Genomic DNA, 27,518 nt, shown 5'->3' with positions numbered 1-27,518 from the left:
CTGGCATGAGCTCAGGACTAGGGTCACAGTTGGCTCCCGTGCCCTCACACACACGGAGAATCAGGAGGGATCCCCCGGGGAGGACAGGAGTCCCAGAACCCCGATCCAGGGCCCACCCTCTCCCCAGCCCGGAGCAGAGGCAGGGACCCCCGAGGACTGTGGTCCTGGGGCGTCTGCAAGGTCAAGGAAGAGCTCCTGTGGGCCAAGATGGCAGCTCCGCCTCGGGGCACCCCGCTTCCAGCCTCCTGCAGCCTGTCCTTCAAGGACGTGGATGCGCTCCGGCCTGCGTCTGGTCCTCAGCCAGGACGAGGCCCCCGGCAGGGGCAGTGGATGCAGCTGCCTGGGCGGAGGCTCTGCGGGGAGATGCCGGGCCATCTGCACGTGGAGAGGCAGGTGACCCCCACATTGGGTCTGTGTCCTCTCCCAGGGCTACCAGTGGCTGAAGGACAAAATCCTAAGCGAAGAGGGACGGCGCCAGCAAGCCAAGTTGAAGGAGCTGCAGGCGATCGCCGAGCGCCTGGGCTGCACCCTCCCCCAGCTGGCCATAGGTACCGGAGGCGGGCTTGCGTCCCTGGGGAGATGGCGGGGTCTCTGGACACAAGGGGCCTGGAGCTGCACTGCCCGGGGTGGGGGGGGACCCCGGACAGCACCCCTCGCCAGCCACAGGCAGCCAGGATCTGAGGGTCGGGACGGCACCCGTGTTCCTGGGGAGGGAACAGGGAGCCAGGGCCCCTCCCTACGCCGGTCAGCAGCCACGGGCTACCCTGCCCCTCCTCTAGCGAACCCCTAGGCAAAGCCTCACCCAATATTCTGGGCACCCCCTCACACACACACACAAGAAGGAGGCTGAGCGCCTGTGCCCAGACGGGGCAAGGCACAGCTGGAAGGCAGCCCCTCACCCTCGGCTCTGGCCCACAGCCTGGTGCCTTCGGAACGAAGGCGTCAGCTCCGTGCTTCTGGGTGCTTCCAACGCGGAGCAGCTCATGGAGAACATCGGCGCCATACAGGTGAGCACGGGGATCTGGCGTCTCGGCCCCAGCGTGGCCTGCACAGCCCGGCCAGACCCAGGGCTCGGGGTCGAGGCCGCGGCCGGATCTGTGGGCACAGTGCTGTCATTCTTGTCCTTCCAGGTCCTTCCGAAACTGTCGTCTTCCATTGTTCACGAGATCGATAGCATTCTGGGTAACAAACCCTACAGCAAAAAGGACTACAGATCCTAAGCTCCCCCTGCCACCTGCTCGGACAGTTTCCAGTCCCCCCTCGTCTCTGTCCGCTCGCTTACGCTGTCTCGAAGCCAAGTGCAGTGTGGTTTGCATCCAAGGGAAGACACCACGCCCGGCGTCACCAGGAGATGACCTCTACGTTGCCGCCAGACGCTGCCCGCTGCTTCGCTGGACAATGTCACATGGTGCCGGGGAGATGGCATGGGTTAGGAAGGACATTCGCTCAGCCACGTCCAAGCCTGGCACCTCTGCGCATCCCCCCAGAGACGCCGCGTCCTCTACCCGGGGCCCTTCAGGGAGGCTCTCCAAGTGGAGGCCAACTGAGGCCTGGTTGTGTCCTCGGGGCAGGTGGGACTGGCCTCCTCCCGGACCTCCTCCGCCAGGGTCCTGGTGGTTAGGACAGGGTTCCCTCTCGATGGGCACCAGGGTGCTTCATGTGGGGTTCAGCTTCAGATCCCTCCCACCCCCCTTCCCCACCTAGCCCTGCCCCCTGGGGCAGAGGACGGGGCCACCCCTACCCTTGCTGGCAGGGGCAGGGCCAGGGGGTCAGTTCTCTTGTTTGGGAGCCACAAAAAAAGGTCGAGGCAGGGTCCAATTTCCAGCGTCATTCCACCCGAATTCCATGAGCAAGTGGTGTGGCAGAGCAGGTGCCTGGAGCACTTGGGAGGGGGTTCAGGGAGGAGGGGTCCGTGGGGGGGGGGTCCATGGAGGAGGGGGTTCCTTGCCGCAGAAGGCCCTGGGGCGTTCAGTCCAGCACTCCCGGACCCCGTGCTGGGCTGTGGCTGGGCCATGGGGTGACCGCTCAGTCCACAGGAGGCAGCGGCTGGGCCACTTGTACAAGGCAGCGTTGAAGAGCAGGCAGGGCAGCCGCTCGTAGCTCCCTCCTGGGTGGAGGCTCCACGTGCCCAGCACCCGCAGGTTGGGGTGGGAGGAGGCTGCCTGGAGTCCTCCGCCGTTTGTGGGGCAGAGCTCTCTCGATCCTGTCCTGCCACACAGACGCCAGCCTCATGCTCAGGGCAAGCAGGGCCCAGCCCCTGCGCACCTCCTCCCGCCCAGGCCCAGCAGGGGCTGCTGTGCCCTGCAGAGGGCTTCTCCAAGGGCACCGCCATCTTCCCAGCTGGGCGGACGGGCAGGGAGAGGGGAGGGCCCGGCCTCAGCACGCCCTCTCCCACCGTCTTCCAGCTGACCCCTGCCATAGCCCGGGCCTCGGCAGGCGCCGCCCTGTGGATGTGGGGAGGGGCCCTGCCCCACACACACGGGCTAGAAATGTCTGCTGCCAGGCAGGGCCATGCAGGGCTGGTAGAACCAAAGAGCAAGACCTTGCCCGGCCTTGCTGCCAGGGAATGGCCAGCTCTGCGCGCTGCTGCCCCCCGCCCGGTCCGCTGCTGGAAGGTGGACAGACCGGAGCATGCACCACGCGCTGGGGTGTCACCAGACAGGGGGGCCGGGGCACCAGACAAGCTTAGCAGCGCCCCGACCAGGGCAGCAGCCGGGCACTGAAGCACTTACAAGGTTGGGCTCTGCTTCTGGGGGCCGGTCCCCCACGAGGGAGGAGCTGGGCGGGCCATTGGGCGAAGAGCAAGTGCAGAAGCCTAGAAAGAGGGAGCTGGCCCCTCCCGCTCAGGGGTGCAGCCACGGGCTTAGGGCCAGCTGCCGTTTCCCCGGATCCCAGGTCTGACTTCCATGAGCTCCCACAGCAAGCCCTAGGCACCCTCCCTCCGCCCCGTGAAGCTCAGAGGCCAGCAGGAGCGGCATGAGGCCGGGGGGACCGGGCTCACGTGGGGCCCCTGCCGCTCACCCAGGGCCCAGGTCAGATCCCAGGTGCCGGCGGCCGCAGCCCTGCTCGCACGCGCGGCCCTGTACATAACGCGCTTCCCCCCCCCCCTTTTTTAACGACTGCCCTCCGCTCACAGCACCCCACCAGGCAGAGACCACCGTACCCCTCGAGCTTCCGGAGACCCAGACTGAGGCCCAGCCACGTATTTATGGAATGACAATAAAACCCTGCCCGCCCGTCAGCCTCGGTGCCTTCTGTCCCCTCCCGGTCAGGGCTGGGCAGCCACTGGGGAAGGGGTCAGAAGCCCCGCCCCTCCCTCCCAAGGTGCTTTACCCCAGGGCCCCGGCAGGTGGCGCCACCTCTGGGCACCGCACACAGCTCCTCTGTCCACACCTCTAGGGACCCGGGTGGGCCTGGGGGGGCTTGCTGTGCCCCCTGGGGATCCGTGGCCTCTGTTCTCACTGTGGCAGGGGGCGGGGCTGGGTGTTTGGGGTTCCCCTCCTTCCTGGTAAACCCTGAGCTTCAGGAAACATCACTTCCAAGGCTGTGGGAGACACCCCTCACACCCCCTTCCCAGAACCCGCGTGACACCAAGAACCACGCCGACGCCATCCCTTCCCACGGGGTTTATTAAAACACAGAAACCAAAACATACACAGAGTACAAAGGAAGGGTTCGCCGTGTCGGCCAGTTCCCATCAGCTCCCAGGCCAACACTGGGGACAAGAGGTGACCGCAGAGGAGCCCAGGTCCAAAGCACGGCCCTGCCCACCCCGGGGGCCCTGGCTGGATGCCCTGCCCCCACCAGCCTGGGGCTACGCCAGGGCGAGGAGCCAGACCCCCGCGGCTGGGCCTGGGCGGGCCGAGCGCCTCCCTCCACTGTCCGGCTCAGACGCAGGGCAGACAGAGTGGCTTCCCCCCTCTCCCCCTCCTCCTCCTCCTCTTCCTCCTCCTTCTCCTCCTCCTCTCTGCCGCCACCACCACCCCTGTGCTGGAAGGAGGGCGCGGCTGGGGCTCCACTCTAGAGTTCAGGACACACAAATACACCCAACAAGGCCCTTTTCTGGGTTATCGCACCTAAAAAAATACTTTTGTTTAAAAAAAAATCTGAAAATTAAGGGAGGGAAATCCATAAACACGCCGCCGCCAATGACTTTGGGCTGATGCACCACCACCTGTAAACTTCTGGGAATAGAAAGGGGCAGCGCCGTCCACCGGCCGTGGTCCGCATGTGCCAGCTCGTGGACACCTGCTGGCCACAGCCGGACCAGCAAGGGTGCACAGAGCATCGGCCTCAGAGCCCCCCAAGTCCCATCCCTGCCCCCCACGCCTGGCCACGCACAGCTACCAAACCTGCCCACCCTCAGGACTCGGGAGCCTGCCCTCCATGCACACCCACAGGCCCAGCACCCCAGACCTGGGAGTGAGGCCCAACAGCAAGCTCTTGTGGGCCTGGACCGGGTGGAAGAGCACCCAGAGGCCTCTGGGAAAGGAGTCCCAGCACCCAGGATGTCCCAGGCCTAGGAGGCAGGAGACCAGGGCATGTGGAGGGTGGCACAGCCTAGGGAGGGCTGCAGACAGACAGGCTTCCTGCGGGTGAGGTCCAGAGGGTAGTCCTGACCCCAGGGCTGTCACCTGAGTGCCTTCCTAGATCCTCAGCCCCAAGGGGGCTCCACAGAAATCCATCACACCAAGCAAAGCAAAGCAGCCAGCACGGTTAGGATGCAGCCGCTACTCCAACCCAGCTTGCTGCCCAAGGCCCCAGACCCCTGCCAACACCACCACAGCAGCCTGAAGACGCCAAAGACTCAGATGCGGCCCCGCCCACCCGCCTCTGGCCAAAGGCAACTAAGGGACCAGCATGGAAATATTCTGAAGGCCCTTTCTCCTCTCCCAAGCTGGCCGACCAGAGTCCCCCGCACCTCCCCCCCCATAGCAGTAGCCCTCCCTCCAGAGCCCCTTGGGTGCCCCGCCTTCCTGGGACTGGCTGGCCCCAGGGAACCGAGGATGGGAGGCTTCCTGGAGCCACTCGGGGAAGGGGCCAAACCCAGCTTGGAGCAGAGCCCTGCCTTGTCTGGCACGTGCGCCCCCCAGTGGACAGGGAGGCGGGCCATCCCACAGGCCAGGGGGAGGTGAGGACTCATGGCGGGCCCCGCCTGCAGCCCTCCCGCTCCCACCTCCGCTAGGGCAGCCCCCCGCAGGGGGCAGGGCCCGTGCGCGGAGCATCCTGGAGACAATGTGCGGCTCTCAATCCTCCCCACCTGCAGCTGCTCGCCTGCAGTGCAGCACCCAATGCCGTGGAGATTTGGGTGGACTGGCATGTAGGAGTGCCAGTGGGAGGAGCCTTGGAGATTTGGGTGGACTGGCATGTAGGGATGCCAGTGGGAGGAGCCTCGGGGGTCCAGCCCCCACGGGTTCAGAGAAAGAGCCACAAGACAGATGCACACACCTGGGGTTTAGCAAGGGCCAGGCAACGGCCTGAGTGTCTGTGACACAAGCTATGGAGATCTCCCCTCAGCCTCCAAACAGAGTTGGAGGCCCAGTGTCTTGCCTGCAGGCCCTGCCAGCTGCTCCTCCTAGCTAGAGTTTCTATACCCTGGCCTGCTCCCAGCTCAGGGCCTGGTGGCCGTCTCCAGGCTGACACGAAGCTAGCAGAAGGATCAGGACTGGCCGGCTCCCTCACCCTCCACCCAAACTTGGGCAGGGATGAGGTGGCCAGGCATGAGATGGGCCTCGGACTTCCCGGTGTTCCTGCAGGAACTAAGGCTGCCCAGACTCAAGGATCAGGCAGCATTTGCCGTCAGACAGGGCAGCTGCTCCCAGACCTGACCCATGGTGCATTGAGGCGGGGCGGGGGGGGGGGGGACCTCAAGCAGGCAGGAGCCCAGATCAGGGCAGTTAGACTTCCAAGTGTGGATGGGGCGGGCACCCCGAGGGCTCCCAGGGACCAGATGCTGTGTTTGTCCCAGCTGCGCAGAATCACAGGGCTTCAGGAAGCTTCTCTTGGAGCCTGGAGCCCCGCGACTGAGTGCTGCAGGTCAGAATCTCCCCTACATCATCCAATTTTTATCAAGACAAATGTGTTCAAGTCTTTGATAGGAAAGTGCAAAAGATGTACAAATAAATGAAATCTCTTCTAAGGAGTCGTCTGGGGCCACGGGGCAGGTGAGGGCGTGGGCTGGGGCGAGCTGGCGCTCCTGGGCTTCCTCCCCGGGACCGGTTCCCTCCGTCGCTTCCTTCTCCGTCCCAAGGTGGCGCTGGCTCCTACGAAGGCAGCAGCTTCTCTCCCGCGAGGGTCGGGCAGGCGGCCCGGCAAGTGCGGCTGAGGGGGGACAGAGGGTCACACAGCTTGGAGTGACCGTGGGCAACGTGACCAGAGAGGACCCAGGGCCAAGACCTCCCCACCACCAGCCACAAGGCCAGGCATGGGGGCACCCTCAGGGTGGGAGAGCTCCCCAGAATCCAGGGGAGGTGGCCAACCAGGACGCACCCAGTGCTCTACCCTAGGCTGTCCCTCCCACAGGGACAGACGGACTTGGGAGGAAGCCGGTCACCCTGGCGATGATGGTCATGAGCTTCCCTCGCCTGGACAGCAACACCCCCAAACCCTCAGCCCCCCCAGGTCCTGGGCAACTCCCTGAGGTGAGCAGAGCTGGGGCTACCGGACAGAGTTCGGGGCTGGGAACAGCCATCCCTGACTTGAGGCTGAGCACATCCATACACACACACACGTGCACACACCCACCCACCCACACACACACACACACACACACACACACACACACACACACGCACATTCACATGCGTGTGTGCGGGCACGTACAAGTCCACTGGCCCCTTCCTATCCTGTTCCCATCTCCCAGTGGGCAGCCATCCTGGCCCCAAAGTGGCCAGGGCCCCCAAGGGGGGCTGGGATAGAAGGGCTCCAGGCCAACAGTGATCTCTGGGGACCCCAGGGTTTGGGGAGATGGCAGCTCTAGCCAGGCAGGGGTCACAGGAGCGTAGAGCAGCCCTCAGCGGCCTCACCTCGGCTGGAAATGAGCGCTGCGACGGGGGAAGGTCTTGAGGATGGCTAGATATCTGCCAAGGAGAGAGAAGAGAGCAAAGGCTTGCGGGGCGTCCACGGTGGCGGGCAGGCGGGCCGGCAGGGCTCCGCAGTGCATGCTGCCCCGGAGCGCAAGGGCACCTACCAGTCACATAGGGCCCCAGGGGCATCTGGTTGTAGTTGACAATCCCTCCCGGTCCAGGGCCCCGGAAGTTGGGCCCAAAGCTGCTGTTGTACATCTGGGAGGAGCCGAAAGCGCCCTGGAGGCAAGGATCAGCTTTACAGGCACAGTGCTGTCTCAACTCCCACCCCGCCCCAGTGCCAGGAGTGCCCAGAAGGCACAGAGGGACTCTGCTAGGACACGCTCAGGCCGAACCTGACCTGCTGAATGGTGGGGTCACCGGCACGGTTGGTCAGGCGGCTAAGGATACTACGCTCAGACATCTGCAGGCGAGCGGCCACCGGGGGGATCCGAGACAGCATGGAAGGCAGCCGTGTAACGTCCGCCTTCATATCACTCAGCAACTCCTCCAGCTGGTTCAAGACTGCAGGGTGAGTGGAGAGTGGAGGAATGGAGTCCTACCTGGTTGTGGTGCATGCAGGGAGCAGGCGGGCTGGTGCTGTTTACAAGGGTGTGTTATGGCACATCCGCAGCAGCAGACACCAGGGGGCGCTCTTTACCAGGCCCTCAAAGCAGGCAAAGCAGCGCTCTGCCAACTGAGACAAGCTTCCAAAGAACTCTAAGAGCTCCTTCTGGCAGAGAAAAGAGCCAGACACCACACCAAGCAGTGCTTTCCCTCCTAAAGGCCTCCTGGAGGCCCATCCCTGGGTCAGGCATCCACTCACTGGGCGGATACCAGCATGGTCCATTGACCCCCAGGTAACAGTGAGGCCTTATAGCCATTGGCTCCCCATTTCAGGCTGCCTCCAACCAGCCTGGGGGCTCCAAGGACAGAAGGCGTCTTGGGGACTACGGAGAGAGCTGGAGCAAGGGTTAAAGAAGAATCTTGGGCAAATTACTTCACACCCGAGTTTCAATCTCCTCATCCTCAGTGGGGCCACTATGATGAGTTTATGGGCATTCGTGTGCCATAAACTGCAGCCTTTACAAAGCCCAGGGCCTGCCCTCAGTTTCCCAGCAGGTGAGATGATCCATTGTATACTGACTGGCCCAGCCTGGCCCAGGGGGGTCTGCTCTCTGGGCTGGCATTCTGTGGCCGTGGGCCAGGAAGCCTTCCTGAGCGGGAAGAAGGCGGGAGCCTTTCCCGGGACACGGCACGAGGAGCTTGCTCACCCTTGTGCAGGACGGCGTTGGCAGGCTTGTTCCCAGCCAGGGACTCCTTGGACAGGTGCTGGTGACTCTCAGCAAGGCACTCCACCTCAGCCAGGCGGGCATTGAGGGCCATGGCGGGGTGGTTGGGGTCCTGGGTCATGTTGAGGTACGCAGCCCTCCGCAGTTGCTCCTCAATGACCAGCGCCTGCTCCAGCAGCTGAGGGATGGCTGGGCGTTGGCCTGGCCCCTCCTCCTGGCCACTGCCCCCCCCTGCCAGCACCCCCTCCCTCCACGAAGGAGGGCCCCGCCCCACCGCTCTCCACACCACCCAAGCGGAACGCCCTTGAGAACTGCGCCACGCGGTTCCCTGTGTGGCTCTGGGGTGTGCCTGGTCCAGTCGCGGGCCCCTCGCCTTGTCAGTTGACAGACTGAATGAACGAATGAATGAATCCCCAGGTCTAATCGGGAAGGAGCTTGCTCTGTCCCTCGCTGAGCCCCCCAGTCCCTCCCCACATCCGCCTCAGCCCAGGGCTGACCTTGAACCTGCGGGCGAGGAACTTGTTCTTCATCTCCAAGTAGTTTCCCTTATGGACCTCGGACTTGAAGGGCTCATTGAGGATCATGTACCTCGGGTCATTCTGGATGTCCTGCCAGCGGGCATAGCCATGCCTGGAGGGGCATTGTTAAGGGAAAAACTGGCCTGGCAGCAGGGCAGGGGAGGGCGCGGCCTGGAGCGTGGCCCACTGCCTGTGCACACCGGGGGAGGGACCTCAGCTCCAAGACCCGCGGCTCTGCCCACGGCCGTGGTGGCCGCCTCGGCCAGCCAGGTGCCAGCTACGCCACACCCGGCCACACTCAGAACCTAGCCAAGACCCGCCCGAGGGGTGGGACTCAAAGGGGATCGGGAAGGGGGCCACATTGGATTGGCGAAGGGCCAAAGCCAGTGACTGTGCACGAGGAGGGAATTCCAGACACAGACGCTCAGAGAGGGCCTGTGACAACCGAGGCAGCATGGAGTGACCCCCATGCGCGCCAGGATTCCAGCGACAGGCAGAACTGGGAGGGTCCCGGGAACTCCCCGAGACCAGCGCCCGGCAGCCTGGTCACCAAGGATACGTCACGATACCCGCCAGCAGCCAATAGTCATGGCGCCGGTGCCAGATGTCATAGATTTTTCCCGAGGACACGGCAGCCCGCTCCTCGTTCTGCCATAGTGTGTGCAGCTCTGGGAAGACAGCCGAGTACGCAGGTAAGGGGTGCCGTGCCCGGCGACGCGACGTAGACCGGGAGAACCCCTTGCCTCCACACCACCCACCAGCCCAGATCTGCTCTATTGCCAACCATTTACACACCAGTATAAAATAGCCATCTGCCTACACTGCTGGGAGCCATAATCAGGAAGTCTGGGGTAGTCCACTGCACCCCCCCCCCCCAGCACCTGTGAAGCCTCCGTCTGCGATATTGAACATGAATTTGAACTTCCCACTCTTATCTTCCTTCTTCCCCTCCTCATCCTCCTCTCTGTCACCATTTTGCTGTGTCTCCGAGGTCTCCTTCTCCTCGGCCTTGGGGTCATCTGCGGGGGGACAGACCAAACTCTCTGCATCCAGAAGGCCCTTCCCAGAGCCTATTCCTGCCAAGTGCTGGGGACCCATAGGCCAGCAGGACTCGTGTCTGTACTCAAGGTTTTGGGGCCCCGCCAGCATCCCCTCCCCTATCACGGCCACCCTCTGGTGCATCAAAATGGCCCTTGTCAGAACAGGCAGGGCTCATGTTCACGCCCAAAAGCCGCCCAAAAGTACCTGACCTGAAGACTGCTATTCAAGAACATTCTAGAGAAGGCTGAGCCCAAATGTTCCAGAGCAATCTCTATGGCACGCTCCTCCTCCCCTCTTGGCTGCCGGGCCACAGGAGGGGTTAGGACAGGGGGTGGCTGAGCCCCACGGGGGAGCGACCCAGGCCTCCAAACACCAGCTCCTGCCCAGACCTGGGGACAGTGCCCAGGAGACTGGCCAGGGCGGGGGGACACCCCCAAGGGCACAGGCAGAGCACAGGGACACACCCCCACCTGGCCTGAAATCACTGCCATCCCCTCTGCTGTGGCTCAGGCTCAGCTCCAGCTTGTCCAGAACTTTCTCCTTCTCAGAAGGCGCGTCGTCTGTAAGACACGGAAGGCTCGTGGGTGGAGGCCCAGGTGGAGCAGGACCCCCAGCCAGCCAGCCAGCCAGCCAGGCAGCCATCCATCCATCCATCCATCCAGCCAGCCAGCCAGCCAGCCAGGCCCCTCGGATGTGCAGGAACACCGCAGCGCACTCCTCCTCCCCAACAGGCCCCCTGCACAGACATCAGAGGCCTGAGAAAGTGTCCAACAGCAGGGCAGCTGTGTTCACCCCACAACTCCCCTCACACCCCCAGAAATGTGGGCAAGATGCATAACTACCACTGGACCTCAGCCTCCTGAGTAAAGGAAATCTTGAATGAAGTAATGATAAACAAGAAAGCAAACATGAAACAGTAAGACTGAGAAGACCTAAAGAAGAGCTGAATATGTATACACAAGCCAGGCACTGGTGCTTTACACTATAATCCTAGCTACTCAGGTGACTGAGATCTGAAGGGATCATGGTTTTCAAAGTCTCAGGCTAGCTTTGCGCCATGATCCTGCTTAGGATAGTTTTGAACCAGCAGAAAGCCAGGCTGGAGGCTCATGGCACCAGCCATGAGCAGGAAGGGTAAGCAAGACTGAGAGGCCTTAAAAAAAGAAAAAGAAAAAAATCAGAAATAAGTACTTAAGAAAGTTAAACCAAAGCCCTATAATCCTAACTACTCAGGAGGCTGAGATCTGAGGATTGTGGTTCGAAGCTAGCCCAGGCAGGAAAGTCCATAAAACTCATCTCCAACTAACTACCCAAAACCTAGAAGTGGAGCTGTGGCTCAAAGTGTTAGAGCTCTACCATGAGCAGAACAGCTCAGGGGCAGCTCCCAGGCCCTGAGTTCAAGCTCCACAACTAACAACAACAACAAAGAAAAAAATGTTTTAAGTTAAACCAAGTTGAAACTAAAATGTTGGGCCAAGGCTGAGAATGTGGCTTAGTGGTAGAGTGCTTGCCTAGAATGCATGAAGCCCTGGGTTCAATTCCTCAGTACCACATAAACAGAAAAAGCCAGAAGTGGTGCTATAGCTCAAGTGGTAGAGTGCTAGTCTTGAGCAAAAGAAGTCCAGGGACAGTGCCCAGGCCCTGAGTTCAAGCCCCAGGACTGGTAAAAAAAGAAAACAGCCGGGCGCTGGTGGCTCACGCCTGTAATCCTAGCTACTCAGGAGGCTGAGATCTGAGGATCGCGGTTCAAAGCCAGCCCGGGCAGGAGAGACCGTGAGACTCCTATCTCCAATAAACCACCAGAAAACCGGAAGTGGTGCTGTAGCTCAAGTGGTAGAGCGCTCGCCTTGAGCTGAAGAGCTGAGGGACAGTGCCCAGGCCCAGAGTTCAAGCCCCACGACTGACAAAAAAAAAAAAGAAAACAAAGAAAATGTTGAGCCAAACATTAGCTGTTTACCAACAGCCAAACAAATAGCTAAAACTATCTGCAGTCCTATTATTCGGGAGAAATGCAGGGTAAAAATTTAAGACTACAGAACAGAATTAACCATAAACTTTCCAAATGAGTTGGGAGGAAGGGGTTATAAGGAATATTCAATCAATTCCAGAAGATGGTAGAAAAGAAGAAAAATAAAGAGACAAGGAAGTGGCGCTGTGGTTCAAAAGCGGTAGAATGCTGGCCTTGAGTTGAAGAGCACAGGGACAGCGCCCAAGCCCAGACAGAGTTCAAGCCTCACAACCGATGCAAAAAAAAAAAATTTAAAGAGACAAGTGTAGTATAAAGAGAGATCATACAAACATTTGGATGTTTTTAAGCTTTGTGCTAGCTACAGTAAAGTTTTTTGGGGATATGAGTCCACTTGTGACACCAGCATTTTAATAAGGACTCCCAGTTCGATCTCTGAAAGTAGGCTTCTCTATATCTCGCTGATCAAATTCCTGTGTAACATATAATAAATGTAAAGAGATTAAACTTCCTAGCTAGAAGACAGGGACTCCACGATTAGATTTAAAGCAAGTCCCATTGTTTATAGGAGATACCTAAAACACAATTACGCAGAGAAATAAAAGTACAGAAAAAAACATTTTCCAGGCCTATACCAGCTAAAGAATATGTAAAAAGTCCATGAAGCCGGATGCCAGTGGCTCACGCCTATAATCCTAGATATTCAGGATTTTTTTAGTGCCCAGACAGAGTTCTTTTTTTGAATGATAATGTTCTAGAGGAAGTAGAGCTCAAGTGGTTAGAGCACTAGCCTTGAGCAAAAGAGTTCAAAGACTGTGCCCAGGCCCTGAGTTCAAGTCCTAATACCACCACACACACACACACACACACAAAACATTACGCAAAAAAGGATGGGTATTGGTGGTGCACATCTGTAATCCTAGGTACTCAAGATGATGATATCTGAGGATGGTGATTCTAAGCCAGTCTGGACAAGAAAGTCCGTGAGATGCTTATCTCTAATTAACTACTAAAATAAACCAGCAGCTGTAGCTCCAGGTGATAACGCGCTAGCCTGGAGCATGAAATGTTCAAGCCCTAGGACTGGCACCAAAAAAAAGTGCTATAAGTATCCAACAGTGAATCTGCACAGCTCTGTGAATGAACCGATTGCATGTTTTAGGAAATCCACTGCAAATATACTACGCGTGATATACCATAGTATATTTATTTATATATTATTTAAGTGGTGTATTCCTCTAATCCCGGCACTTAGAAGGCGGAAGCAAGAGGGTTATGAGTTTGAGCCTGAGTTACATGCTAAGGCTCTGTATCTAAATAAATAAGGGAGTGGGCAAAAGAGGGAGGGAAGAAAGGAGGAAGGGAAAGAGGACTAGAGAGCAGTATACCAAATACAGGTAAATAGACAGATGGATAGACAAAAGTAAGAGCCATAGAAATCAGCCAAAATAAATATTAAAGCAAAATGTATCAAGAAAAATGTTAGTCATTACAGGATAATTAGAGGTTCACTTCACCAGAAAATAAACACCTGAATACAAGTGCAACCAGTCACGCAGTAGGACAATGAGCAATGTCTGGCTTTACAAGAACGACATGAACCTACAACCACAAGGGAAGATATTAGCACAAAGTCTCTTTTAAAAAGTGATCAAACTGGGCTGGGAAGGTGGCTCAGTGGTAGAGCGCTTGCCTTGCATGCCTAAGGCCCTGGGTTCGATTCCTCAGCACCACATAAGCAAAAAGAAAAAAGCTGGAAGTGGCACTGTGGCTCAAGTGGTAGAGCACTAGCCTTGAGCTGAAGAGCTGAGGGACAGCGCCCAGGCCCAGAGTTCAGGCCCCATGACAGGACCCAAAAAAAAAAAAAAGTGATCAAACTAAGCCGGGCGCTGGTGGCTCACGCCTGTAATCCTAGCTACTTAGGAGGCTGAGATCTGAGGATCGCGGTTCAAAGCCAGCCCGGGCAGGAGAGACCGTGAGACTCCTATCTCCAATAAACCACCAGAAAACCGGAAGTGGCGCTGTAGCTCAAGTGGTAGAGCGCTCGCCTTGAACTGAAGAGCTGAGGGACAGCACCCAGGCCCAGAGTTCAAGCCCCACACCCGACAAAAAAAAAAAAAAAGTGATCAAACTAAATACTAGCAAGGGGCGGGGGGGGTGGGGGGGAACACACCTTAGTACGTCTAAAGCTTGTATTTTGGGCCTTACACCCAGCAATTAGGAGCTGACCCCCTTCCCCGCAGGCATGCGCAGTGCTTACAGAAAATCTGACCATCTCAAGTCAGAAAGCAGATTTCAACATAATCGAGAGCATTCCCACTTTCAGACCAGAGTGCAATTGAGTTAGACTCGATCATTAAAGCATAGCACAGGACCAGAATCTCTGTGTGACCAGGGCCGTTAAATTCCCCCTGTGGAGATCTGAGTCCCTGCTCAGACACAGCCCCTATCTACCCTCCAGCCAGGAAGGAACTCCCGCTGGCCCGCTCTTCTCCAGGGACACAGAGGCAGAGGCGTGGGAACTTACCTTTCAGCAGCTGCTCCGGGGAGGGCTGGGCCTTCTCTGCCTCCTCTGGCCGCTCCTCTCGGCCTCGGTCCTTGCTGTCCGAGCTTTCATGCTTGTCCTCCGCCTCTGCTCTGTCCAGGGCTGCGGGCAGGGCCTAAGGAAAGGCAGGGCAGGTGGGAGGCTCAGCACAAACACAAGGCCAGCCCCTTCCCAGACCCAGAGCCCCAGACCGCAAGTCGGAGGGTCTGGGTTCTACCTGACTGGGCAAAGGTCTGTGAAGACCCCCCAACCGGACACCCACCGCACCCCCACAGTGGTCAAGCCTCCTATGGCCTCCATACCTGGGGGTCCAGGGCCTTCTCTGGCTTCTGCAGCCCTTGCTCCTTCTCATCCAGGTAGCCCAACTGGGCTTCCATTTTGTCTGAAAGATTAGGGGAAAGAGGCACGACAGGTGGGCACAGGCATGGAATGGGGTACCCAGCAAAGAGAGAGGGGGCCTGGTGCTCAGGAAGCTCGCTAGGGGCTGGGCACCTCTGGGAGAGGTGAGAGGGATTTCTGGGTACAGCTGGCCAGACCCCTCTATGAAACACGCACAACAGCGAATGTATGGGGGCAGAAGGCAGAGAGGACGCCGAGCTGTGGGGAGGACAGCGGGGGCCAGCGGCTGCCCCGGGGATACGGGGAGGGGGGCAGAGGAGGCACCACCATGCCCCAGGCCTTTACCAGAGTGAACATAACCCCACGGCTGCTGTTAGACAGAAAACCCCGGGGAAGAGATCTCCGCAGCAGGGTCCTGGGGCAGCCTGCATCTTGTGGTGTGTGCAGGGACTTGGGGACACCACATCTGGCGACCGCCACCCCCCCATTCACCACCCACCCATCCACCGGGCCCCAGACCTGGCAGACCCAGCGGGGCTGGCGGGAGGTGGGCAGGGCTGGCGGGCACCGGCGTGTTGGGGTCCGAGATGACCTCCCCAGGCAGCTTCTTGCTCTCCGGCCCCTCGGGAATCAGGTCTGGGGTGCTGTACTTCCCGTTGACGTGCTCAAACTCCTGAACCTGCCGTAGTGGGAGAGGAACAGAGTGCGTGTGCTCAGACCCAGGGGACTGAGCATGTCCTTCATTCGGGGCTGGGCTTCTCTGCCTCAGGCCAAGACAGATGCCACCTCCCCGACACCTCCCACCATCCTGTCCCAGAAAAGCTTCCGGGCCAGTCCCTGGACATGGCTCGGGCCCTGGGCAGCCGGACACCTGCCCTCTCACAGCTGGTCCTGGGGGCTGTGCCAGGGCCCCCAGGACCCTGCAGGAAGGCCGGTCCAGGCTTACTCACCCACCTTCTTCCTAACCAGTGACATGACCCCGATGCGGGTAAGCACGTGCTGTCTGGACAGGCCCTCCCGGGGCACGCCGTCCGCAAAGGTCTCGGCGCCATCAGCCCCCGGCTCACACAGGTGCCGCATGAAGAGGGACACGTAGGCTCTAGAGGGGCGGGAACCAGGGCTCAGGAGTGGGGGACTGGCAGGGACCCCCTGGCCCGCTGCTGGCCCAGGCACAGAAGTGGCCTCCCTGGTGGGGGGGGGGGGGGGAGGAGCCCTCGCCCTGGACGGCCCAGCACCTCCTCCCAGCTGATTTGGGCAATGGCAGCTGGCCCGCCCTGTCCAGCACCCCAAACCCAACACCAGAAGACTGCCAACTCCCCAGAGGCCGTCCACAAGTGCCCGTCACCAGGAGAAGGGGGGGCGTGCAACCTGGACGCCAGGCCTCTCACCGAAATTCTTTCTCACTCTTCCCACGGAGGTCGCGCACCAGCCACTGGGAGTTGAAGGCGTCCTGGGGGGGCATGCCCCAGCGCATGATGGCGTTCAGAAAGGCCTTCCGCTGGCGGGCGTTGAAGCCCAGCACCTGGCCAGGGCACAAAGCCTTGTGTGTCCAGGCCTGGGACCCTATACGCGCTCCCAGCCCCCCCGCTCCATGCCCCAGGGGTGGCAGGAAGGGGCTGGAGAGGTGGGGCAGGGATCCCACCTCGATGTTGCCACCCACTCGAGCCAGCAGAGGTGGCAGGGGCTTGTCTCGGTCGCTCTTCAGCTGCCTTCTGGATTGTCGCCGCCCACCTGGAGGACAGCCCATGGCAAACTCTCAGGGGAGGATCCCCCCCACCCCCTACCAGCTCAGCCCAGGACAGCCAGAGCCTGCCGGGTGCTGGCCCAGGCCTCCGGCACTGATACTCACTCTGCCCTTCTGGCCTCTCCTCGAAGTCCTCATCCTCGTCCTCAGAGCCGATGGAATATTCGGACTGGTTATCTGAAAGCTCGTCCTGCCACTCTGCAGGGGTGCGGGGTGGGTGATGTGTGCAGAACCCCAGCCTGGCACACCCAGGGCCAGGCGGAGCCCCTGCACTGCCCATCCTGCCCCGTCCTTACCCTCGACAGTGGCCACCAGGTACCGCCCGTGAGCTCACTTCATGACCCCACCTACCCACCCCGTCCCCATTTTAGAGAGAGAAAGTGGTGTGGCTGCTGGGCCCACATCCCCCTTGTCCTCCGCTGTCTCCCAGAAGGCTTCCATTCTCTCCCCCTCACCCCCCTGCACCAGCCCCAGCTGCCACCTCACACTACCCCAGCCCTGCCAGCCACAGGCCAGGCGGAGTCGGGGCCCATGCCACGCACCCTGGTCCTCCTGCGAGGCGTCGTTGTAGTTGACCTGCTTGCGGATGCGCTTGCCCTTGCCCAGGTTGCGCGCCAGGTCCTCCTGCTGCTGCTCGTAGTGGTGCCGCAGCAGCTTCTCCCAGTAGTCGGGGTCCACGTTCTCCTCCTGCTTGATCACCTCCCGCTCCACCTCCTCCTGCAGGTGCAGCAGGGCTGGGCTAGCAGGTACCGCCCTGCCCTTCACCAAGCCCTCGCCCACTCGGGGAGCAGCCTGCCTCCTGCAGGAAGCCCCCCCTCTGATCGCCCCCAAGCGGGTGGGTCTTCCCCTCCCTGCCCCTGCTTCAGTCATCCACTCTCACATCCATTCATTCGCTCACCCACGAGCCTTCCTGGCCTTGCAGGCACTGGGACACAGGCTGACAAAGCCCAGCCCTCCCCTCAGGGACTCGTTTCAAGAGGGAAGTTAGCCGGCATCCAGGGTGTGCCAGGAGGTGGGGAGGGGTTGGGGAGATGGAGAGGCCACCACAGGCCCCAGATGCAGGGGGGAACCTCAGATGTGCTGTGGGCTGTGGAGAGCAGCGTCCAGAGTGTTCAGAGCAGGGAGTGGTCTGCCAGGCCAGGAGGCGGGGGTCATAGCCCGGGGAGTGGCAGGGGAGAGCAGGACGCGGCTGGGGGGTTCTTACCACGCCGTCTTCCTCCCGAACCACATACTGCGCCACCTTGAAGGAGCTCAAGTACTCGTTCATGTTCTGCAGCTCCGTGTCTTCCGTGGCATCTTGGTTCCGGTCCAGCAGCTTGGAGATGGCCGCATCGTCATAGTGGATCACGCTGCTGTCCTCCACGTCCTTGTTGTCACCTGAGGGCAGCACGGTGTGGTGTGGGGACACCGGGGAGCCCAGGTCCAACCTCTCGCCCAGAAGCCAACCCCCCATCTCCTGTTCCTCCTTGGACCAGATCACACACATCGCAGCCTCTCAGGACACTACAGGAGAGGCCATGAGGACAGCTACAGCTACCAGCTACCGCGGGGAGCAGCAGCCCAGGGGCCAGGCTCGGTGGGGCCTACCTGGTGGGGTGCTCCCGTGCTTTTTCTTTGCGCTGGCAGCCAGAGCTCCGCCCTTGGAGGACTGCACGTCAGGGATGGGCGTGACAGGCCTCTGGCCCTGGGACATCATGCCTGGAGTGCGGCAGGAGCACAGAGCAGCCACTGGGTCAGCAGCAAGCCCTGGGTGTGTGTGTGTGTCTGTGTGTCTGTGTCTGTGTGTCTCAAACAGGCCCCCCGCCCCCAAACGCCCACCAACTCCCAAGCGGGACAAGCCTACCCTCCACGTCATCCTTGAAGAGCTCCTCCGTGCCGAATTTGAGAATGTCGTCCAGCTCCTGCTTGGTCATGGAGCCCGACTTGGAGCCCAGGCCCGGCCGCACCACCAGGTGTGTGAGCATCATCTTGCGCTTGGCCACCTGCGTGATGCGCTCCTCCACCGAGGCCCGCGTCACAAAGCGGTAGATCATCACCTTCTTGTTCTGCCCAATGCGGTGGGCACGGCTGAAGGCCTAGGAAAGATGATGGCTTAGCACCCAAGCCTCACCTGAGGGCTCCGGGTCCGGGGCTGGGCGCTGCAGGACTGGCATCAGAGTCTGGGACCACACAAGGGGCTGACTGTGCACAGTGAGGTGCGTGAATATTCACACTACCTCGCCCGCTCCCCGCCCACCCCACCCAGCCTGTCTAGAGGCCTTGCAGCCAGGCTGAGTAGAAATGTTACCTGCGCAGAGGAAACTTTAAATGACTATAAAGCCAGGCACTAGTGGCTCACTCCTGTCATGCTAGCTACTCAGGAGGCTGAAATCTGAGGATTATGGTTCAAAGCCAGCCCACGCAGGAATGTTTGGGAGACTCTTATCTCCAATTAACCATCCAAATACCAAAATTGGAGCTGTGGCTCAAAGTGGTAGAGCACTTGAAGACAAAAGCTCAGGGACAAAGCCCAGGCCCAGAGTTCAAGCTCCAGGATGGACACCAAAAAAAAAGCCATGACATGGGCTGGGAAGGTGGTTCAGTGGTAGAGTGCTTGCCTTGCATGCATGAGGCCCTGGGTTCAATTCCTCAGCACCACATAAGCAATAAGAAAAAAGCTGGAAGTGGCGCTGTGGCTCAAGTGGTAGAGTGCTAGCCTTGAGCTGAAGAGCTGAGGGACAGTGCCCGGGGCCAGAGTTCAGGCCCCATGACTGGACCCCCCCCCCCCCCGAAAAAAAGCCATTACTGTGGGATGCAGGAGTACATGCAAGGGACAGAGTAGCCTACAGGCCAGTGTGAGTGCGGTCACATGATGGTGGTCAGGGTGCCCCTCTGGGACTAGAAGACACAGAGGCCCCTGGGAAAGGCAGTGTGGCCTAGAAACTGCCCCCAAAGGACGTGTCTGAGACTCAGCACTATGCATCGGATCGCCCACATAATGTGGCCCTCCTGGTGTAACTGTGTGTCTGTCTGGTGTGTGTAGGTGACATGAATTGGTGTGCACTCAGTGTGCCTGTGTCCCTACCCCAGGTGCCTAGGCCTCACCGTCCACCCGCCTACCCTGGCAGGCCCCACTCTGCTCCTCATCCCCTCCCCAAAAGTGCCGATGGATCCTGCCCACCCAACCCCAAGGGAGATGGGAACAGGGCTGGCAAAACAGACCCCTGTGCCTCAGACGGCTGCCCTGCCCTCTCTGGGCCCATTTCTCCCTCGGTGCCATGGGGAGCTGGAGGGACAGGACAGAGCCCTGCTCGCCTCCCGCCCCACTCACCACCCACAGTGCCACATGGGGCCAGGACTCCACAGCAGAGGAGAGGCCCACAGAGACAGGGAGGGGCGGGACATGGCCAGGAATGGGTGCAGAACGGGGTGCTGACGGTGGGCAGGACGCACAGACCTGGATGTCGTTGTGGGGGTTCCAGTCCGAGTCATAGATGATGACCGTGTCCGCTGTGGCCAGGTTGATGCCCAGGCCACCTGCGCGGGTTGAAAGCAGGAAGCAGAACTGCTGGGCTCCAGGGGCTGAAAAGAGCAGCAGGTGGGGGTGGGTTAGCCGGGCACACCTGGGCAGGGGGCAGGTGGGGGGTAGACGGGAGGGCGGGAGGGACAGGAACTGCAGCAACAGATTGCTGGCAGAGGAACAGGACAAGGCCCTTCAACCCCATCCAAGATGGCAGCCACACCGACAGTCAGGAGGGCCTGGGAACCGCACCTGGGTCCATGGAGCCACCCTCCCTCACCACTGTGCCATGGGGCTCAGAGTCAAGGAGGGAACCAGAGCCAGGGCCAGAAGAAAGCCCATTTCCTAGTGTCTGTTTTCCTTACTTTTCCTTTCTGTCTCCTTTCTTTCTTGTATACTGGAATTCATACTCACTCAGAGCCTTGAGCTTGGTAGGCGTGAGCTAGCCTTCTACCACTTGAGCCATACCCTTTTAGTTTGTTTAGTTTCTTAGTTTGTTTAGTTTGCCTTCCACACTGGCACAGGCCAGCGTCCGTCCATGCTCTTCCTACCTCCACCTCCCGAGTAGCTGTGCTTATAGGCATATATCACTACCTCCAGCCCTAGAAAGCTGATTTTGCAAACAGCCAGCAAATACAGTGGCCATAATCCCACCCATGCTGTCATCTGCCTTTCTCCTTATCCATTCCTAACTGCTCAGAGCAGGCAACATCTACTGACCCCATGAGAACCCCAGCAGACCTGGAAGGTTCCAAAGATGAACGTTTGTGTCCCATAAATGAAGTGGCTCATGCCTGTAATCCCAGCTACTCATGAGACTGAGATCTGAGGAACATGGTTCAAAGCCACCCCAGGCAGAAAAGTCTATTGAGCCTCATCTCAAATTAACCACCAAAAAGCCATAAGTAGAGCTAGGGTTCAAGTGGTAGAGTGACAGCCTGGAGAGAAAAGCTTGGGGACAGCCACCAGGCCCTGAGTTTAAGCCCCAGGACCAGCACAATAAAAAGAGAAAAAAAACCCTCAGGGGACACTGGTGACCCAGGACAGGTCTGCTTCCCAGCACTGTTTGTGAAGCCGCTGGTGGGATTTCTGACGCAGCCTTGGCGGGGTGGGTACCATTGAATCTGTCGATGGCCTCCTGCCGCAGACCGCCCGTGATGCCGCCATCGATGCGCTCGTACTTGTAGCCCTCATACTCCAGGAAGTCCTCCAGAAGATCCAACATCTTGGTCATCTGAAGAGGAGAAAGAGTTTACAAGCTGCTTTGGCATCAAGCACCACACAGGCCAGGGCCCCACCATGGGGAGGGAGGTCCGGGGGGGGGGGGGCAGGGGGGGGAACAGCTCACTAAGTGGGGAGACGCACGGGAGCCATGCAGCCTGAGGCAGGACTGGAGAAGAATACAGCCTCACCCCGCCATCTTGCCATGTGGAAGCCACACTACCTCCAACAGCCTTGGATGTGAGCCTGACCCTTCTGGAAGACCCGCCCCTAACTGCTGGGAACACAGACATCTCCTCTGTGACACCTTCCCTGATGTGGATCCCCAGGAGAAAAGGGGGAAAGGACCTTCCAGGCTCCCCAGGCCTCATTTCCTTCCTGCCTTGAGGTACTTCAGCCGGATAGAAAACGATCAGCACAGCCCACTGCCCAGCCAGGACCCCATAGCCACTGTCTATCCAGAAACATACAGCCTACTGTCCACCCAGGATCACAGCTCGCTGCCCAGCCAGGCACTGTCAGGAGCCATAGGGCTCAGCAGCTGGTTTCACTTGACTTTTGCACAGAGGAGCTGAATCTCAGACTCTGGAGTTAGGGCCTGGCTCCGTCCAACCCTTGGGGAAGTCCTTTCAGCCCAGGACCCCACAGAGCCGTCACTATGGCTCCCCGCAGAGCTAGCCACAGAGCCAGGCAGCGTGAGCTCCTGCCTCCCCTCTAGGCTGACGGAGGGGACTAGAATGTGTCCTCGAGCCTGACACACTCCAGGTACACATGGAGGCAGAGAGGAAATAAGCAAACCTCTGCAGGTGGCTGGCCTTGCCATGACCAAGCAGATCGCCAGCAATGGAACCCCAAGACCAAGCAGAGGCACTCCCCTGAGAGGCCCTCCCAGAACCACCCCAGAGCCCCGTTTTAATGAGAGGCCAGGCTGCAGGGGTGTGAGGCAGTGCTGGGGAGCAGGGCTATCACACTGGCCTGGACACAGAGGCCAGGGGGCAGGTGGGGAGATGCTGGCCTTCATAGCAGGTGGGCCCTGGGCGCGTTGACCCTGGCCTTTGGCTTGAACTTGATCGAGTCATGTGAGGGCCCAGGGGACTGACTCCCACCACAACCCACGTGGTAGGAAGGGCATGGCAGGCAGACACAGGTAGGGCTGTACCCTCGGTCATTGGGGCAGGGTGTTGATGTGGGAGGCGAGCTAGGCTCTGGGAGGCTCACCTGGGAGAAGATCAGCACCCGGTGCCCTTCGTCCCGCAGCTTCTTGAGCATCTTCTGCAGGAGCATGAGCTTCCCCGAAGACTTGACCAGAGAGCTGCCATCGTAGGAGCCATTGGGCAGGACGGGGGCCTCCTGCGGACACAGCAGAAGCAGGGCCTCAGTGGCTCCCTTTTCTGATGCCACCCAAAAGAGGCTGCATGCAGGGACAAGGGCTGAGCAGGATGACAGCATGGGAGGGGCGGTGCCAGCACAGGCTCTGGCTCTGGCTCCAGCCTCGTGTTTCCAGGCAGTGCACACGCCAGCCTGCCCGGCCTCGCTCCCTGGCTGGCATCTGGGACCTGAGATGTCAACAAATGGTCTTCCCAGCAGGAATCAGCTTGGCCACTGTGGTCATGGAGGGTGACTGGAGCCGGGCCAACCCTCCACCCAAGCCAGGCAGGACAAATCAGGAGCCAAGACACAGAATGCCTCCGCCCCTCCTCCTGAGAGGGCCTGGGGCTGCCTGGGGCCGCGTCACTGGTGCGGCCACCCAGCTCCTGCACACTGGGGGAGCGGTGAAGGAGAACGGACAGCAACAAGACCCTCAGCTCCTCCTTCCTGGCTCACAGCCCCTGGCCAGGGCTCCCACGGCTGATCCCCAGAGCCCAGGGGACTAGGAAACTTCTGGAAGGATGGAGACCCACACCGCCTCATATGTGAGAGCCTAAGCCCCTGGCCGCACACGTGGAAGTCCTCACAGTAGACACGAGGAACACACCGCCACAAAGGCCACAGGGAACCTACCACGGCAGCCACGGGGAACAGATAGGGGTGGTTGCAGCACTTCTTGAGGTCCATCATGATGTTGAGCAGCGACACCTGGTTCCCGCCCCCCTTGGAGTTCAGCGCCTCGAAGTTCCGCGTGAGGATGAACTTGTAGTACTTCCTGTGGCGGGGAGACGACGGGGCGGTCGGCTGTGCCTGGGTGGCCGCCTCCAAGCGGGCTCTGCCCTTCAGGCACCACGTAGAGAACCCGGGAGCCAGAGGCAAAGCCTCGGGGCCGGAGTCAGGCAGCCCCGCACTCGGGTCACTATGATCTGAGTTGAGGCCTTAAGGGAAGGGTAGGGAAAGGGGGCCCCAAAGATGCCCCCTAACCCTCAGGACCCCCAGGATGTGATCAGGAAAGAGGGGGGTTAGCAGACAAGCCCGGCAGCGGGGCGGGCTATTCCTCCACTCACTTCTGCATCTGGCTCAGCTCTACGCGGACGATCAGCTCCGTCTTGGCCGGCATGTTCTTGAACACGTCGGCCTTGAGCCGCCGCAGCATGTGTGGCCCCAGCAGGTCATGCAGCTTCTTGATCTGGTCTTCCTTGGAGATGTCGGCAAACTCCTCCAGGAAGCCCTCCAGATTGCTGCAAGAGAGAGCTGGGATAAGAGCTAGGAGCAGCAGATCCGAGCAGGCCACAGCCTTCTGTAGAAAGACTCAGGATTAGGGTTGGGGAAGGTCCAGTCAGCACAGGCCAGCAGCTGATGGCCAGAGAACCCTGGCACTGCCCTGGGTAGCCTGCCTGTCTAAGCCTGCATCACCCTGTACCTTACAGCCCTCTCTACCCTCAAGCCATCCTTGCATGACGAGCCCACATTTCAGACAAGGAAACTGAGGCTGATGGGTGTCCAAGTGTAGACAAGCCACCACCTGCCCTTGAGTCAACATCCTGATGCTAAAATTAACAATCTTCACTCTGGATACCCCAACTCTTAGCAAAGCATAGGGGTAAGTGAAAACGAGGAGGCTGAAGAAATGGGGTGCACCTTCACCCCAGCCTCTCATCACTCAGGTGAATCACCTGGGTCTCTGAAGGAAAAGGACTGAGCTGCGAGTACATGGGGAGGGGGCGGTCTAGGGGGAGTAGAAAAAGGAGAAACTAAGGTACTCGCAGCAGCTGAGATTTCCCAGGACTCGGCAGGTGTCCGTGCCCCACCCCTCCCACCCGAGGCCATCTGCTCATGCTCCCACCTGATGAGAGCCAAGGCCCAGCAGCCTGACCACTCTCAGGGCCCCTGGCCCTTCCTGCCAGACTGGGGAGACGTACTTGAACCTCTCTGGAGTCAGGAAGTTGAGGAGATGGAAGAGTTCCTCCAGGTTGTTCTGAAGCGGAGTCCCCGTGAGGAGCAGCTTGTAATCGATCTTGTAGCTGTTCAAGACCCTGAAGAACTTCAGGGAGGAAAGGGGCCTGTGAAGGGGCAAGGGTGGCACGGAGGGCCCTACCCAGGGCGGGCCTGAGCCCAATGGACACAGCACCTACTTTAGATTGGTTATTCTTGAGTCGGTGGGCCTCGTCCACCACCAGGCAGGCCCACTCAATGGAGCCCAGGATGGCCTGGTCGATGGTGATGAGCTCATAGGAGGTGAGCAGGACGTGGAATTTGATCTGTACTTCTTTCTGGAGGGAGAGATCAGCACTGAGGAGGAGGCAACCAAGGGCAGAGTGGACCAGGGACAACAAATGTGGTTGACAAGAAGCTGTGGTCAGGCATAGTAGCTCACTCCTGTATTCCCAGCTACTCAGATTAAGAGAATCACAGCTCAAGGCTAGCCCAGGCAGATTAGTGAGATCCTAGCCTAACAAAAGACCAGGCATGGTAGTTAACATCTGTTATCCTACCTATGCACGAGAATCATGGTCAAAGCAAGCCCTGGCAAAAAAGCTCAAGACCCTATCTAAAAAAATTGCTAAAGCAAGCCGGGCACCAGTGGCTCACGCCTGAAATCCTAGCTACTCAGGAGGCTGAGATCTGAGGATCACGGTTCAAAGCCAGCCCAGGCAGGAAAGTCTGTGAGACTCTTATCTCCAATAAACCACCAGAAAACCAGAAGTGGCGCTGTGGCTCAAGTAGTAGAGCACTAGCCTTGCGCTGAAAAGCTCAGGGACAGCGCCCAGGCCCAGAGTTCATGCCCTATGACCGACAAAAAGAAATAATTGCTAAAGCAGTTAGGCACTGCTGGCTCATGCCTATAATCCTAGCTACTGAGATCAGAGATGGCGCAAGCCCAGAAAAAAATGCCCACAAGGTTCCATCTCCAGCAAACTAGCAAAATAGACAACCGGGGGGAACAGCTCAAGAGGTAGAGTGCCAGCCATGAGCTCAAAAGCTGAGCAAGTGCGAGGCCCTGAGCTCAAGCCATAGTATCAGCACACATGCACACGTGGGTGCGCGCGCACGCACACACACAAAATCACTAAAAAAGGGCTCATGTGAACAAAGGAAGGAGAGACGCTGTTCAAAAAGAAACATTCATCACCTCACATGAAACAGTAACCCCTCTGTGCATCACCTTTATAATAACATTAAAAAGAGCAAAACAAGCTGGGAAGGTGGCTCAGTGGTAGAGCGCTCGCCTTGCATGCATGAGGCCCTGGGTTCAATTCCTCAGCACCACATAAGCAAAAAGAAAAAAGCTGGAAGTGGTGCTGTGGCTCAAGTGGTAGAGTGCTAGCCTTGAGCTGAAGAGCTGAGGGACAGCGCCCAGGCCCAGAGTTCAGGCCCCATGACTGGACCCAAAAAAAAAAAACACACCAAAAAACAGGTTCGCGCATGGCTCAAGCAAGAGAGTGCCTGTCTGGCAAATGTGAAACTTGAGTTCAAACCCCAGCACTAGCATAAAGACTCTGGAGAGCCCAGTAGCCTGGCCAGTTCTAGACAGGAGAGGAAGACGCTGGCCACCAGGCAAAGTGGAGCAGCTGAGGCTCGAGCACAGGCCGAGAGCGCGCATTTGGGGATAATGAAAAATAAAGTCAGTCCTCTGTGCCTGAAGCCTCCACATCCAACAGGCAGCCAGCCTCAGACAGAAAACAGAAAATGATCGCACCGCACCCATACTCAATGTACAGATGTTTTCTGTACATTGTTAGGGTTGTTAAGAAATATAGAGGTGCCAGAGGCTCATGCCTACTCAGGAGGCTGAAAGCTGAGGAACTCGGTTTAAAGGCTACACAGGCAGGAAAGTCTCTGAGACTCTTATCTCCAACTAACCACCAAAAAGCACGAAGTAGAGCTGTAGCTCAACTAATAGAGCTCTGGCCTTGAGCACAAAAGCTCAGAGACAATGTCCAGGCCCTGAGTTCAAGCCCCAGGACCAGCATAAGAAAGAAATTAAAAAACTAAGACAAGGACAGCTGTGAAATGCCTGGTCACAGCGAGACCCTGACAGGAGCTAAGCAAAGTTCTTTCTGTGATTAACTAATTGACCTGGACAACATTTGTCCCTGCAGTCACATCTGAGACAGGAAATTCCTTGGCTCCAGCAGAATGCCCAGTTTCTCTTCTTTTCTTTTTTGGCAATAGGGAGCTTTGAACTCAGGGACTCAAAGTCCTTTTTTCCTTCTTTTCAGATAGGGGTTCACAGGCATGTGCCATCACGTCTGGCCCCAGCAGACCATTTCGGGCATCTCTTGGCAGCCACAACTACTCCAGGACCACAGCCAAAGCCAAGGTGATACACTCTAGCTCTGGAAGACTTCTCCAGCCCCGGCACAGTACCTATTGCAAGCACTAGTAGTAGCTAAGGGCCTGAGTCCTGTCCTCCTCCAAGTGCAGTCCGGGCAGCAGGCTGCCTGTGCCAAAGCCCTCTGGGGATTTGTGATAGGATGGAGTGCAACAGGCCCGGCCCCACGATCGCCAACTCCTGATCCTCCCCCCAGCTCTGCGAGCTCTTTTTTGCTGAAAAGAATGAGGCACAAAGAGGATCCGTGACTTGACACAAGTCCCACAGCTGGTGTACTGGGTTGAACAGTGCCACCGCACCCCCTAAAATTCATGTCCACCTGGATGCAATTTTGGACACGGGATTTTTGCAGACATAGTTAAGATGAGGTTGATGGCTCTCAATGTGTTCGTTATGTGCAGTGTTTTTATAAGAAAGTAAGAGATGGGCCCGAGGGGAGGACACAGGTGCAGGCAGAGCCTGGACGGAAGATGCAGCTCCAGAAGCTGCCTGAGGCAGCAGGTTGGGTGTCGCTTCAGGTTTTGTGAGTGTGACCTCTTTCAATCTCCTATACACACGCATGCACGCACGCGCACACACACACAC

The 27,518-nt window shown here is 58.9% G+C and overlaps 2 protein-coding genes across 5 annotated transcripts in view; one reads left to right on the top strand and one right to left on the bottom strand.

Annotated features, from left to right (window-relative positions):
• The window catches only part of Kcnab2 (potassium voltage-gated channel subfamily A regulatory beta subunit 2), a 78,630-nt gene extending 76,727 nt beyond the window's left edge, over positions 1-1,903 (top strand). For all 4 annotated transcript variants that reach the window (XM_042672798.1, XM_042672799.1, XM_042672797.1 and 1 more), the window contains 3 exons: positions 428-548; positions 919-1,007; positions 1,131-1,903. In XM_042672798.1, coding sequence (XP_042528732.1) covers positions 428-548; positions 919-1,007; positions 1,131-1,220 — 300 coding nt within the window. In that variant the 3' untranslated portion in view covers positions 1,221-1,903. The remainder of the gene's footprint in view (positions 1-427; positions 549-918; positions 1,008-1,130) is intronic.
• Positions 1,904-7,025: 5,122 nt separating this feature from the next.
• Positions 7,026-27,518, bottom strand: part of Chd5 (chromodomain helicase DNA binding protein 5) — a 53,735-nt gene continuing 33,242 nt past the window's right edge. The window contains exons 16-41 of the mRNA XM_042672789.1: positions 24,733-24,870; positions 24,520-24,641; positions 23,665-23,838; positions 23,231-23,372; positions 22,448-22,579; positions 21,125-21,242; positions 19,946-20,070; positions 18,353-18,584; positions 18,097-18,207; positions 17,714-17,886; positions 17,052-17,226; positions 16,615-16,707; positions 16,408-16,496; positions 16,154-16,287; positions 15,720-15,864; positions 15,285-15,444; positions 14,729-14,808; positions 14,409-14,541; positions 10,386-10,475; positions 9,756-9,893; positions 9,434-9,542; positions 8,854-8,986; positions 8,339-8,534; positions 7,426-7,589; positions 7,190-7,304; positions 7,026-7,079 (exon numbers count right to left, since the gene is read on the bottom strand). Coding sequence (XP_042528723.1) covers positions 7,072-7,079; positions 7,190-7,304; positions 7,426-7,589; positions 8,339-8,534; positions 8,854-8,986; positions 9,434-9,542; positions 9,756-9,893; positions 10,386-10,475; positions 14,409-14,541; positions 14,729-14,808; positions 15,285-15,444; positions 15,720-15,864; positions 16,154-16,287; positions 16,408-16,496; positions 16,615-16,707; positions 17,052-17,226; positions 17,714-17,886; positions 18,097-18,207; positions 18,353-18,584; positions 19,946-20,070; positions 21,125-21,242; positions 22,448-22,579; positions 23,231-23,372; positions 23,665-23,838; positions 24,520-24,641; positions 24,733-24,870 — 3,429 coding nt within the window. The 3' untranslated portion in view covers positions 7,026-7,071. The remainder of the gene's footprint in view (positions 7,080-7,189; positions 7,305-7,425; positions 7,590-8,338; positions 8,535-8,853; positions 8,987-9,433; positions 9,543-9,755; positions 9,894-10,385; positions 10,476-14,408; positions 14,542-14,728; positions 14,809-15,284; positions 15,445-15,719; positions 15,865-16,153; positions 16,288-16,407; positions 16,497-16,614; positions 16,708-17,051; positions 17,227-17,713; positions 17,887-18,096; positions 18,208-18,352; positions 18,585-19,945; positions 20,071-21,124; positions 21,243-22,447; positions 22,580-23,230; positions 23,373-23,664; positions 23,839-24,519; positions 24,642-24,732; positions 24,871-27,518) is intronic.

This window comes from Dipodomys spectabilis, unplaced genomic scaffold (assembly GCF_019054845.1).
Source record: "Dipodomys spectabilis isolate Male_0828 unplaced genomic scaffold, ASM1905484v1 ptg000772l, whole genome shotgun sequence".
Classification (NCBI taxonomy): domain Eukaryota; kingdom Metazoa; phylum Chordata; class Mammalia; order Rodentia; family Heteromyidae; genus Dipodomys; species Dipodomys spectabilis.
Note: the sequence above shows the minus strand (reverse complement) of the source record. Positions and strands in the feature narration are given on the sequence as shown.